At 39.3% G+C, this 13453-nt stretch overlaps 2 protein-coding genes across 2 annotated transcripts; one reads left to right on the forward strand and one right to left on the reverse strand.

Moving 5' to 3' along the window:
* Nucleotides 1-5692, forward strand: rsad1 (radical S-adenosyl methionine domain containing 1). Its single transcript, XM_032587935.1, has 9 exons — nucleotides 1-298; nucleotides 1204-1337; nucleotides 2055-2259; nucleotides 2337-2702; nucleotides 3745-3808; nucleotides 3889-4036; nucleotides 4303-4357; nucleotides 4484-4587; nucleotides 4743-5692. The coding sequence occupies exons 1-9, from the start codon at nucleotides 161-163 to the stop codon at nucleotides 4843-4845; spliced, it is 1317 nt and encodes a 438-aa protein (XP_032443826.1). The 5' UTR covers nucleotides 1-160; the 3' UTR covers nucleotides 4846-5692.
* A 791-nt stretch (nucleotides 5693-6483) lies between these two features.
* Nucleotides 6484-8727, reverse strand: rasd2a (RASD family member 2a). Its single transcript, XM_032586408.1, has 2 exons — nucleotides 7255-8727; nucleotides 6484-7168 (listed from the first exon to the last, which is right to left on the reverse strand). The coding sequence occupies exons 1-2, from the start codon at nucleotides 7793-7795 to the stop codon at nucleotides 6648-6650; spliced, it is 1062 nt and encodes a 353-aa protein (XP_032442299.1). The 5' UTR covers nucleotides 7796-8727; the 3' UTR covers nucleotides 6484-6647.
* Between the last annotated feature and the right edge of the window lie 4726 nt (nucleotides 8728-13453).

Raw genomic sequence — 13453 nt, forward strand, 5'->3', positions numbered from 1 at the left:
ATTTGACGTATTTCCTGTTTAGACAGACGTCACACCCTCTAAAACAATGGACGGAAAAGCATGTTTATATTGATTATTTGTAACATGGTTGTCATAACAACCGGTGTTGTAATGGAACGTTGTAGGATGGTGTGATCAGACAGCTACATTTGTCAGCAGGATGATAACACACATGTTCCGTAAAGCCAGTTGCTTCTCACCGGGGCTGCGTCGCTTTTCTGGCCTGAAAGTGACCGAACATGTGCCCGAGAGTCCAGCTTCCCCTCGTCTCACTGAACAGGCGTCATTATATGTGCACGTAAGCTACATCTTTTCCTTTAGCCGAGTTAGTTATCGGGGCCTGTCATAGCAATGCATGGAAGGCACATTCTACACCTCAAAAATAACTGCCGCTTCCTTTCACCGTTAATGCGGCTCGTACCGCTGCGTGTCCCCTCACAATATATGCATCAAAACGTGCGGCTAGATCCCGTGAGGGGTGCTATTACTTTTGTTGCCATTTCGAGTAACCATGGCGACGTAATTATCGAAAAACGAGCCAAATTCAAATCAAAACAAATTCTGATACTGTTTTTGTGTCAGACTCAACAGAGAGAATTTCGTCTGCCCCTCTGTGTCTCACTTACACACGACAGTTTTCATGTTGGATTCATTGCCATAGCAATAGGACACTGAGGAGAACAGAGATGTAGAGAACTACATAGATGGCTGAAGGTAAGAACTACAGAGATAGCGGACCACTCAGTTCCTACAGAGGAGGCCAGAGCTTCCAGTTAGAACTACAGAGATTCCACCTTGGAGGAACACTTACTACAGACAAGGTGGCAGAAGAGCAAGTTCCATATGACTCATGAAACTTGATGCCCCTAAACTGACGACCACTTTGGACTCTCAAAATAAGAACAACACATACCCTACAAAATAAAAGCCACTGGCAGCAGTTAGGCTAATTTTAGCTTATACACTAATTTTAGTGTATGGAGTAAGTCCATGTTACTCAACATGCTTGTGACTCTCCACATGCTATTGAGAACGTTGTAGCTTACTTTAGCATTAATGCTAATTTATAGCATCAGAACTCTGGGTTCCAACCGATGGGCACACTTTGGCAGGCCCCTTTCTTCAGAAATGTTCTAATTTTAAAGTATTCTACTTTTAATGCATATATTATGTATGCTTTACTTTTTGTTCTCCCTCCCTTAGTGGCCCTATTGTCTCCGAAGGTGCACCTACTGCAATTTTAACAAATACGTATCCAAAGAGAACAACGAAGACATCATGGCAAAGTGTCTTCAGAGGGAAACTGAGACATTGCTGCAGCTCAGTCAAGTATCCTGGTATGTTCATTCATTCAAGTCTCTCTTGGGTTCAATCCTGCATGCAGGTTACCACTAATGCAGTGCAGAGATATGGATACCCCTTCAACTTTTTTATATATTGACAACTTACAAACTGGAACTTCATTGCAATTTTCTGGAATTTTAAGTCATGCGACACAAAGTAGAGCATATTTGTGAAGTAAAGGGATAATGGTTTGTTTACAAAGCAGTTTCCTGAGTCAATACTTTGTAGAATCACCAGATGTAAATCTTTTTTGTAATTCTATTGATTCCAAAAGTATTCAGTCAATTGAGACGATCTTTGTACATCAATTTTCAAGTTTTGCCACAAATTATTAATTTAACCGAAGGTGTGGACATTAAGTGGGTCTTTCTATTTCTTGAATATGCTTTGATCTAAGTGGACATCAGCCACAATCTCAAGTCTTGTCAGCACTCAAAATCATTCCATCCTTCAATCAACTCTGACCAACGTTTTTGCTTCTTTTCTATGAAGACCAGATTTCAGAGGAATGTAAAAACAATTTAGAAAAGCGTGTTATCAGTTTCCTTCAACATCACACTTATTCTCCACTTTATGTTGGTCTATCATAAAGTCCTTAAAGAATACACTGAAGATTGTGAACTGATCATGCTAACATCTGAAGAATTTTAAGAGATATAAATACTTTTGCCCTGCAAACACCTTTGCAATCCTTTGGTTTTGACTTGCAGCATCACATCAGTTTTTTTTGGTGGTGGGACTCCAAGCCTGGCTCACCCATCAACCATCGCTAAGATCCTTGAAACGGTTTCCAAGCAGGTGAATCTCTCAGATGAAGCTGAAGTCACACTGGAGGTAAATCCTACCCCTGTGGGGATGTCAAAGTTAAAAGACTACCACCATGTTGGGGTGAACCGTTTCTCCATTGGCGTCCAGGTAAACAGAAATGTTAGATTTTAAGGGTCAGAAAATTATGTCCAGCTACTGCTTATAACACACTGTTATTCCCACAGTCTCTGCAGGACAAGGACCTGAAAAGTTTGGGAAGAGACCACAACTCCCTGGATGCTTTGCAGACTCTGGCAGAGGCCAGGAAGCTGTGTCCAGGTGGGGTGTCGGTGGATATTATGTTCGGACGCCCCAACCAAACAACTGACTTGTGGAGCAGAGAGTTGTCTGAAATGCTGAGGGTGTGTGATGACCATGTGTCTCTGTACCAGCTGACCCTTGAGAGAGGTACTCAGCTGTTTAAACAGGTTCAGTCTGGACAAGTAACTATGCCCACAGAGGAAATAACAGCAGAGATGTACCAATGTGCCAGAACAACTCTCCAGCAGCACGGCTTTCAGCAGTATGAAGTGTCTAACTTTGCTAAAAATGTAAGTGTGTCACAAACAGCCTCATATTATCAATAAATTAAGGATTTTAAAACTTAGATTAACTTAAACACAGTTTAAAGGCAACATAGGTAATAAAATTCTACTTATTATTTACCCTTAATATTTAGTTACATATACTCCTAATATATATGAATGAAAGTTCAACATTTATATACCAGCACATTAGTGCACAGTTCAGAGGTCTGTGTAAATAAGTTCTACGAAGTAATCATAAATCCTTTTAGCAACATATTTCATCCAACTAACATCTGTTTTTCTTTGCTGATCGTGTAAAGCCTCATTCTGCATAAAATTACAAATACCAATGTGCTAAACTCTTATGCACAATGATGAGCTGTTGAAATCCCATGTTGAGTGAATAAAATTAATCATTTTCCCTTTGTAAAACTACAGGTTTTTAGTTTGATGTTTCATGGTTCCAAAGTAGTGTTAAAATATGTTGAAAATGTACATGAAAAAGACCAGGTATCGGATTAAAATCACCTATGTATTTCAGAAAATATTTCATTTAGAGTTACTTTTTTTCTTTTAGTTTTTGTATGTCAAAGTACATGCAGTTACTGTCTATTCTGAATAAAATTACTCTCTGAATCTGCTTCAAAGAGTAATAACAAGTGGCAAGAAAAAAAAACTGTTTTCTTTTGTTTATCTGGAAAAAGAACCATAAAGGTCCATCTGAATAAATTAGAATATAATTAAAAAGTTAATTTACTTCAGTGATTCAATTCAAAAAGTAAAACTTATATAAATTTGTCACATTAAAATTATATTTTTTTATTGTTGTGTTTTGAATTTATTAGCAGAAATCTGTCATTCTATAGTCTTGTTTAGCTGTGTTGATTAGTAAACTTGCATAATATTTAGTTAGCATTAGAAAATAGCAATATTGGGTCAAAATCAGAGTGTTTGAGAATTAGAGATGTGATTCCGTTTAAAATCATAAATGTGCTACTTCTTAATGAGATGACGTTTGTTCTGTGCCATTGCTCACAGTAATAACACCTGTCTTTGTGTTGCACAGAATTCAGAGAGTCGTCACAACCTGAGCTACTGGACGGGAAAACAGTACATCGGTGTTGGCCCTGGTAATTTAAATGAGGTGTCAGAACCACTGGTGGATGTTGGTTGTTCTTTTGCAATCTTATTTGCGTGTGCTGTGGAACAGGAGCACATGGACGTTTTGTTCCCCTGGGGGAGGGAGGCGTTACCCGTGAGGCCCGGACACAGACCCTGGAGCCAGATGTGTGGATCCGCGAAGTCCGGCAGCGAGGACACGGAACAAGGAGGCGGATCCAGCTGGGCCATCTTGAACTGTGAGTTCTTACACTTACAGGCAGTAGCGTTGTGTCTTGCCATGATTATTTCTGGTGATCACACAAGACGACACATTGATTGTTGCAGTTTCCCAAAATTCTCTGGCCATGTGAAAATGTGACACTTAGTTCACAAGATGTGTGAGTGGCAGGGTTTCAAGGTCTCTGTGTATGCATGTGCTTCAACTCTGAAACATTCTGTCCACATTAGAAGAAGCTGTATTGAGACCTGTCCTTGTTAATTCTGAATGATTTTTGTTTTGCAGATTAGAGGAGGTGTTAGTGATGGGAATGAGAATGACCAAGGGCATTAATCACAAGGTGAAGCTCACACAATAGACTTTTTACTTTCTGTGTGAATGCCTCTGTCACTGAGGAGAATGTCGAGTAGTGAGTAGTTTTTGTAAAACCTGGACATATTTGTCACAATTTTCTGCCTTTTTAAAGCACTGGGAGCTGTTTAGCCCTGAATTAAGTCTTCTTGAAATATTTGGTGGATCTCTTGCTGTCCAAGAGCTGCTGCAGAGTGGACTCCTGATTCTTGATGACAGGTGATTTCATGTCTTTGCTTTTCTACTGTCATGTTTACATGTAAGCACATGCAGTTGCAATCTATATGAAGCTAGAGCTAGCATATTTTTTGTTTGGCATAATTAATTAAGCAAACACTGACTCAGACACTTTGTTCATTATTCTTTCTTATTAGGGGTTTGAGATGTTCCTGGGATGGTCTGGCCTTATTGGACAGCATGCTTCCTGTTTTGCTGGTGGAACTGGATAGAATTTTTTTCCCCAAAACTGGCAGCTAACTGACAATGAAGATCTATAACTCTTTAAATCACAACCATGTAAAAAAAAAAAAAAAACAAGAATTTGCACTATCTGTTGAATTGTCTAAACATGACAGTTATGTGTAAAAGAATAAACTATTTATTTGTTTAAAAAATATGTCAGATTTGATACAATCTGGGGTTTTTTTTTTTAGAAATACTCAAATATTTTTCTTCTGCTTTATGTTTTTTTAATGAATAATCTTTTGTAACCCTCTATGCAGATTTAACAGGATATTAGATGTCAGTTCAAAAAGTGTTTTATATCTTCATTTCTTTTCTTGCAGTCTTTTTAAGGTTATTTTAAATACAACAAGAATATGTTTAATTTTAGACACTTTTTGTAATATTTGCTGCTTTATTGGAGATAATACTAGTGCCTGGAGTACTATATAATTAACTTAGATTGGTTAAAAACAATACTCTCTATTTGGATGCTACATTTATGTACTATAATGCCTTGTAGAAGTATAGACAACCTTTAAGATTTTCCACTCTGTCATGTAACATCCAAAACCTTTTGTGTATAGTTTTGTGATTTTTTCCTCCCCTTTTCTGATAGAGCATTCTATTTATTACAGAATTCAAATGAATGCAGAAACCTGGTAAGAAATAATGAATGTTTTACTTATGGATCATTTCTGAATGATGGATTTTGATCATTGAACATTCATGATCATCTGTACTCTTTGTCCAATCTAACTGGACATAGCTACCCCAGAAAATTAACTACTGATTTTTGTAAATGTATGTATTTGGAAAATAAAAATGTGAAGAAATTGAAAACAGTGTATTTTACTCTGTTTACAGTTTTTTTGTATCTCAATTACTTTTTTTATTATGCATAGAACTCCGCTACATGACAAGACATGAGAATAATCATAATGTGTGAATATTTTCCAAAGCACTAAATCTGCAATTCTGTTTATTATTTAATTGTTGGCATTTATAGGCTGATTTATATTTTCAAACATGTTTTTTTTCCCAGAGGTTATGTAACGGTGCAACTTTTGTACAAGAAAATATATAGATTTTTGATAAATTCCAGAGTTAGCTCTCCATCTCACAAAGGTTATTGATTTGTAATTTAACTGTATGAAAGGAAAAGTGGTTGAAATGTGGCGTGACTTAAAAAGTAATAGCAGGATCTAAGAAAAATTACTGACAGTAAAACGAGTGGATAAGTTGCCCTCTGGCTTCCGTGTGGGCTCTCTCCATGGTGCTGATCTCATTGCAGCTCTCCTCTTATCATTCGCCCTCTCCTCCTCCTTAAAAATATCGCCTTAAGGTTTTGTTTCCTAAAATACAACGTGATTCAGATGTGTGTAAACTACCGGAGCTGATTAAGCAGGATTGCTCCTGACACATTGTAAGGCTCGTTGCCAACCCCAGAGCGTCGTGGGCGCTCCGAAATGTGAACAATCTCTCGTGTCTGATTGGAGACCCTGGAAGACGTTTTGAGTCATCCTCTCTCGCAGATGATCCCCCATCCCACGCTCCAGGTTTTTTACATCCTCACTTGACAACCATCAAGTTCTTGCGTAAATCATTTTCACATTCTCGTTGTAATCGACAAAATGTTTGATCACTGAGCGGAAAATAAAAGAAATCAAGCACGAAATTTTAAACAAACTTTTAATAAAGGATGCAATTACAGAATACAAAAAAACCCAACAAAATTAGTGCACCGGTCCGGCCAGGTGCTACAGAGTATAACTCCTTACATGTTATGACATTGCAGCATACTACTACAATTTTGTTTTGTCGAGAAGTTTCATAATTCATTGAACCTGACGCTTCTCGGGTTTCTTGTGTTGGGTGCTTGATCCAAGCACCAGTCGCAGGTCGCTGGTGAAGCTCGGGCGGCGCGCAAGGGGGTCCACGGCGGCGCAGGGTGCGCCGAGTCCCCGGGAGTGCCTCCTCATCCTGATGCCCCGTTTGCCCACGCACAGCGATTGGTAGCTCAGTATGGGGATGATCTGATGCCGCGACGGCCTGGTCTCGTCGGGCAGGCCGCCGAGAGCTGCGAGAGCCTCGAAGACAGCCTCCAGTCCGGCGCCTGTTTTAGCGGAGGTTTCGAAGAACGGCGCGTCTTCGCCCAGGATGTCCACCACCTCGGAGTTGCTGAGAACTCTCTGTGCGTCCAGGTCTGCTTTGTTGGCGCACACCACGACTGGCCCCCTTGTTGGGTGGTTGGGCTTTTGGAGTTTTGCCTTTGCGGCTTTAATTTCGTCGAGCAGCTCACGGACTTCATTCAAAGACTCTCTGTCATCCAAGCTGAAGACCAGGAGAAAAATATCACCTGCAAAGACAAAGAAAATGATTATAATTCAGTTTAAGGACATCGACTGTTTTTCTTGGTAAAACTAAGCCATAAAGCGTCCTTACCTGTCAGTATGGATAATCTCCGTTTGGCTGGAAAGTCTTTCTCAGATGCCGCATCCAGCAGATCAACCTGGTATGTTTCCCCTCCTATGTGGAACATCTTGCGATAAAAGTCCTCGACAGTAGGCTCATAGTGTTCTTCATAGTCTTCCCCTAAGAACCGCCGGAGGATATTGGTTTTACCCACTTTGGGTGCCCCGAGCACCACTACTCTGTAACAGTTCTTCGACTTGGTCGCACCCAACTCTGTCAGGTCCACCGGCTTTTTGGGGACTCGATCAATCGACACCTGCCGACGCCCAGAACTGGAGGATCTGCGGGAGATCATTCTCTTATCCTGCCGTCTCCAGCAACCTTTGACAGTTTTGATGATGCCCATGCCCGTTTTGACTATGTTTGAGACTTTGGGGTGTTGGGATCGCGGGATGAGAGCTGCGCTCTGCAGTACTTGGTGCGCAATTCGTGAATGCTGATGCCCGGTGAAAGAGTTGAACACTTCGAGGATGCCATCAACGGGAAGGCAGAACTTCTCAGTTGTGTTCATCCCTTTGGCTCTTGCCACCGAGAAGCCTTGAGTCTAATCAGCGATCGGTCTCCTCTCCTCCCTTCATGTGTGCTCCGCAACGGAGCTGAGTGCCGTCTCTTATACCCCTGCTGAGAGCCCATGCAGTCTCTGCGTCATCGCTCTGGCTCAGAAAGTATGCCTTTTATAGAAGCATGAAGCACCCGCATAATGTCCAATTAAAAAAAAAAAAAAAATCAATTTCTCTTTGGAAAAAAGTCTAGATTCATCTAGAAATATAGGTAGACATTACCTGCAGAACATACAGTTGCTTCAACATGATTAAAATCAAGTTAAAATTATGCATTTGAACAATTTGTTCTGAGAAAAACACTCGAAGATGAAGGGTATCATGATCCGTCCAGTCCTATAATTAGACGCACTCTACCTTTTTTTCAGTTTCCTCTCTCATGATGGATAAATGGATAGTTTATAGACTAATGGATGCAGAGCAGTCTAATATCCCCAAGTCCCTGCAGACATGACACTGTGGATTGTGGAGTGCTAAGAGTGATTAACAATGTTCTCATGCAATTTCCTGCAGTCGTGATTTAGTGGCAAACATAATTTGCTTTCATATCAGTTTTTTTCCATGGTTACGGCATTTCACTGTGAGAAAACATATCAGACTGAACACAGCACATCCTGCTACAACACGCCAGGGAAGATGTATAGATTTTGAATTCTGTCTCTGTGGAAGCCCCCCCTTATATTGTATTACATTATATTGTCACGACTAGCTCTAAAGCACACTCCCTGCTCTGTGATTCACACAGCCTGGGGATAAATGATTCCTCTGCAGTACTCCCAGAATTTTATGATGGAGGATTTTACAACTGTATAATACCAAAGCCTAAACTTCTCCAAACTGGTACAGCAAACTTGCTTGTATTCATTGTTTCATTCAAGTGAGATCATCTAATAAAACTTAATATTAACATCACCCATCACGAATTGCTTTTTAAACTGAGATATCCTTAAATTGCCTTAAAATTCTTGCATTGATTTGAAACAATTGAGCATCAAGAGTTTGGACTCCATGCAAGATTACCACCCACACACACTCTTTTCCTGCACTCTGTGTTGTAGTATACACAGAATTTGATAGGAATCTTTCTGCTAAAGCTGTGCGTCTGCTTGGCAAAACACAATTTTAAAATTTAAAAACCCTCACACACTGATCAGCAATAAAAGTGTTCAGACACGAGCAAGTTATACATCCTATGAATGCAGTTGGAAACGTGTTTCTACGACGACCTTGATGTTTTCTCTCATCCATAGGCTAGAAGATGAGCTGTGTTTCGCCTCCACAAGGACTTATTTTAAGAGAACTTTGCAAAGCTTCATTTCTGTTGACAAAGTGTCCCAACTTTCTTACTGAAGGGGCTGTACTTATATAAAAGAACACAAATGAATCAAAAGATAGACATGGTAGAGTGAGGACAGCACAATGCATGCTGAAGGACATCACCAAGCTCTTTGTCAGTGTAGCACAGAAGCCAGAACATGAGGTTTTCTACGTCAATATGCTTTTCAATGAAACAAGGACATGCTGAGTTGAAAAATCACAGAGTGAATTCTTTTGAAAAGAAAATGCTTTAAAAAGAGTGTATCTATCTATATCTATATCTATAGATAGATAGATAGATAGATAGATAGATAGACAGACAGACAGACAGACAGACAGACAGACACATACATGCACTGTCCATCCGTTTGTTTCCATGTGAAGCAGAAACAAAATGACACATGGCTTTCTCAAAACAAGTTAAAAAAAATATAGTCAGATTTCAGATTTATTCGTATCCCAAATTGGGAAATTGATGTTGTCAATTCAAGAATAATTTACTTAAAACAAGCTACTATATCTAGCTGAAAAGTTACTTGTAAGTTAGTTTTGTCTTATTTGTACTAAGATATTTGCACTGGAAACCAGATAAAAGTACTAAGTAAAATTTTGTCATTTTGCAGTGTCTCGACCAGCTGTGCTGATCTAAACAGCTGAAATGTTTCTATTTGTTCGTTGCTTCACAGCTCATGTTAAGCGGTATCTTTGAAGAGCATTTTTTATTCCTTTAGTCGCATATTCAATATGATTAGGGTCTAAAGTTTGACTGGGCCACTTGCCCAGTCAATATGTTTTAAATCAAATCTCCTGTTGTATGTAACAGGTTGCTGACTCAGGGTAGGGTGAACCTCTGTCCCAGTCACAAGTTTAGCTGCCTCTAACAGGTTTTCTTCCAGAGTGATCCTGCATTTAGCTCCGCCCTTCTTCTCATCCTCTCTCCACCCTGGATTTGTGGTGTGTTTTACAGTCAACTCATTTTCCCACGTGAGCTGTGTATCCTTACACGCTCTTCAGAGTAAAAATGGCTTTTTTTGTGCTTCTATGATGAACTCTCTCCTTTCAGTTCAGGCGGGTGCTGTCTATTCTTTAATGTTCTATAATATATGTCTCAGGTTATTTCTGTTTACCATTAGACAGTGTTTTTCACTGATCTTTCTGTAACCTTTATATTTCATAACTACTAATTACACTTACTTCCAGTCTTATGACCATAGTCATTTTTTGTTAGGCTGCATAACTGATTCATTTCCAACATAATATTCCAAATTCCCAGCCATTTACTGAAGAGGTTATTTTAACTAAAGTAGGTTCAGTCCTTGCAAAAAGTAGCAAAAGATATTCAGATTTTCCCATAAATGATCTCTTCTAGTCTGAACTATCTATTCATTCAGTTTTCTGTTTGTTTCAAAGTTTTTAGGTGGGGAATGACAGGTCAGGTTTTCCTGCAGATTTTTGTTCTCCTCACCTTTGAACTCTGTAGGTTTATTTTTGGCCAACATTGAAAATGATATGAGTGGAAGAATAACATCAGTGAGCTCTTAGAAATGAGTTTGTTGTGAAGTTTAACAGGAAACACGTTGAACTACCACCACTAGAGGGCAGTAATAAGCAGTTGATTTTACAGGTTTTTTTAGTCGCTTTTTGATGCATTTCTGACATCACATTTGCACGACAGCAAGTGTATTTCTGAAAACATTACAAGTTTCAAAACTTAGTTATGAACCTGAAAAATACATTCTTCATTCCTTAAAAGCAGGTATTCATGTCATTGGACGTGTCAGTGTCATTAAAATGAAAGCAATTGATGCAAAGCATTTGCGATTTGCTGCCACAGGTATGAGAAACTATGAAGCACAAATGACTTAATGTTGTGGACGTTGAACGAACAGCTGTGAGAATTTGAATTCTGATCAGAGAAATGAACCAAAGCAATTGAGCAAAATTCTGCTGATCTCCAAAGTATGAAATGTTTGGTAAATGGTTTGTACTTGTGTAACACCTTATCAAGTCCAGAGGACCCCAAAGCGCTTCACACTACAGTCATTCACGCATTCACACACACACACACACGCACACATGCGCGCACACACACACTTATTGACTTCAACATCAATAAGTTACTTATGAACCTACAAAGAGCTTCATGCCCAGGAAAGCTACGCAAACAGACCCACACACGCCTGCGAACAAGAAGTCATATTTCCTCTTTTGCATGTGACGTCACTACAACCCGTTTTTCTCTCTTCCTCCTTTTGCTCCTCCTCCCCTCCTGTTTCCCGAACCTCGCCTGCATGTCCTCCTGGCTCTGACCTCGTCACGTTTTTGTTGGGAAACAAAGAATGTCCAAGCATCTGTTTTGAGGAGAAATAAAAACAAGAGGGTGCCAAGATAGACAAGGAGGAAGGCCAGAGGAAGCGTGCACAGTGATTGGTGTAACTCACACAGAAACAGACAAACCGAGATTTGTAAACAGAACCCACCAGACTAAAACTGGTGAAGTTGTGACAGTTGAAATGTCACATGTAGGTCCTGGGAGTTTATTTCATTGATTTGCTTGTACCTAATCTCTGTGCACCTTGGCCTTTTTTTGTCGTCTCAAAGAATGTCTTTGTTGTTTCAAGGTGGAACTGGTATTTCCTGTACATCCTGCTCAGTCAGCAGCAGGACCCACTCATCTCTCCCGCAGTTTTATTCTCTCTCACTTAGGTAATTTCTCACTCAAGATAACAAACTGATCCTCCTAATAGTTCCTGTAAACAATTCAAATTTCAGATTCATAATTTTTGAGATTCCAAACAAATGCGTATACCTTAAAGGAAAAAAGATTTTTTTGATAAATTATTAATGCTTGAAAATGTGGCTTCACAATATCCCATTAGAGCCGATGAATAAATAAAGAGCAGAAAGGAAAAGATGAGGCTGCTGGAAAGGAAATGTGTGGGGGTTTTTTCAGGGGGCTTTCTGGGAGGTGTGCTGAGAAATTCTGTCACATTTTGTCTATTTATAACCTCTCCAGGAAAGAAGCAAATTCTCGTTAGGGTTCAACTGCTGCATCGTTTTACATCCACGTGAAAGATCTTATCCATAGAAAACCAGATTATGTATTATGAAATATTTAGAGATCCCGCCACTGGCTCCATGTACAGACGTTTATAATATAATTATTTGGTTTGAGTCTGCTGTGTTTACTGTGGCACCCCTAATGGTGTGGAGTGCCCATCTAATATAAATATTACATGAAGATTCCTTTATAGATATACAAAAAGAGAAAATAACACAATTTAAAGTACAACAACTTAATTTATTTATGCCTATATCATTTCATTTATTACACACAGAGTAATCTGGTGATGTTTAATTTTTGATAGAGAGAAACACGAAGACTTGATAAAACACAGTGGGCCACCACCAGCAGATATGTTTCCCCTAAATTATTATTCCTGTAGCTTGAAGACTTTTTATTTTTCACTCTGTGAATAAGCAGCTTCACTAAAGCTACAATATGTAACTTTATTGAATTTTTTTTTTTTTACATATTTGTTGAAATTGTCACAGATTATCTGTGACAAGTCTATCTATTATAATCTGTGAAAAAAATCGAGCTACTCTGCCTGCTCACAGTGCTATCTAGAAACAACCAATCAAAGCCAGGAGGCGGATCTTAGCGCTGTCAATCACAATCTCATGTGGTATTGATCAACCTTCCCTTCCTTTCCCCCCTTGCTCTCTGCTAGCACAGCTTGTCATGAATGCTCAGGCTTGTTAGCATGGCCATCAGTTACGGCAGATGGCCATAACTGATGGCCATAGATATACAGTACAGACCAAAAGTTTGGACACACCTTTCCAATTCAATGGGTTTTCTTTATTTTCATGACTATTTATAAGGCAAGAAATCCCACTTATTAACCTGACAGGGCTCACCTATGAAGTGAAAACCATTTCAGGTGACTACCTCTTGAAGCTCATCAAGAAAATGCAGAGTGTGTGCAAAGCAGTAATCACAGCAAAAGGTTGCTACTTTGAAGAAACTAGACTATAAGGGGTATTTTCAGTTGTTTTACACTTTTTTGTTTAGTGCATATTTCCACATGTGTTATTCATAGTTTTGATGCCTTCAGTGTGATTCTACAATGTCAGTAGTCATGAAAATAAAGGAAACTCATTGAATTAAAAGGTGTGTCCAAACTTTTGGTCTGTACTGTATATATCATTGTCATCTGAAGAAATGCCAATCAGAGTCAGGAGGAATGTCTTAGTACTGTCAATCAAGCGCATGTACTCGCTGCTAA

Source organism: Xiphophorus hellerii, chromosome 16 (genome assembly GCF_003331165.1).
Source record: "Xiphophorus hellerii strain 12219 chromosome 16, Xiphophorus_hellerii-4.1, whole genome shotgun sequence".
Classification (NCBI taxonomy): domain Eukaryota; kingdom Metazoa; phylum Chordata; class Actinopteri; order Cyprinodontiformes; family Poeciliidae; genus Xiphophorus; species Xiphophorus hellerii.

What these genes read in the sequence shown, in the direction of transcription:
- rasd2a (XM_032586408.1), bottom strand. Translation starts at nt 7,795, where the DNA reads ATGAACACAACTGAGAAGTTCTGCCTTCCCGTTGATGGCATCCTCGAA. An exon ending in GAGATTATCCATACTGACAG is followed by an intron (nt 7,169 to 7,254) that starts GTAAGGACGCTT and finishes TTGTCTTTGCAG; the next exon opens with GTGATATTTTTCTCCTGGTC.
- rsad1 (XM_032587935.1), top strand. Translation starts at nt 161, where the DNA reads ATGATAACACACATGTTCCGTAAAGCCAGTTGCTTCTCACCGGGGCTG. An exon ending in AGGCGTCATTATATGTGCAC is followed by an intron (nt 299 to 1,203) that starts GTAAGCTACATC and finishes TCCCTCCCTTAG; the next exon opens with TGGCCCTATTGTCTCCGAAG. An exon ending in CCAAGGGCATTAATCACAAG is followed by an intron (nt 4,358 to 4,483) that starts GTGAAGCTCACA and finishes GCCTTTTTAAAG; the next exon opens with CACTGGGAGCTGTTTAGCCC.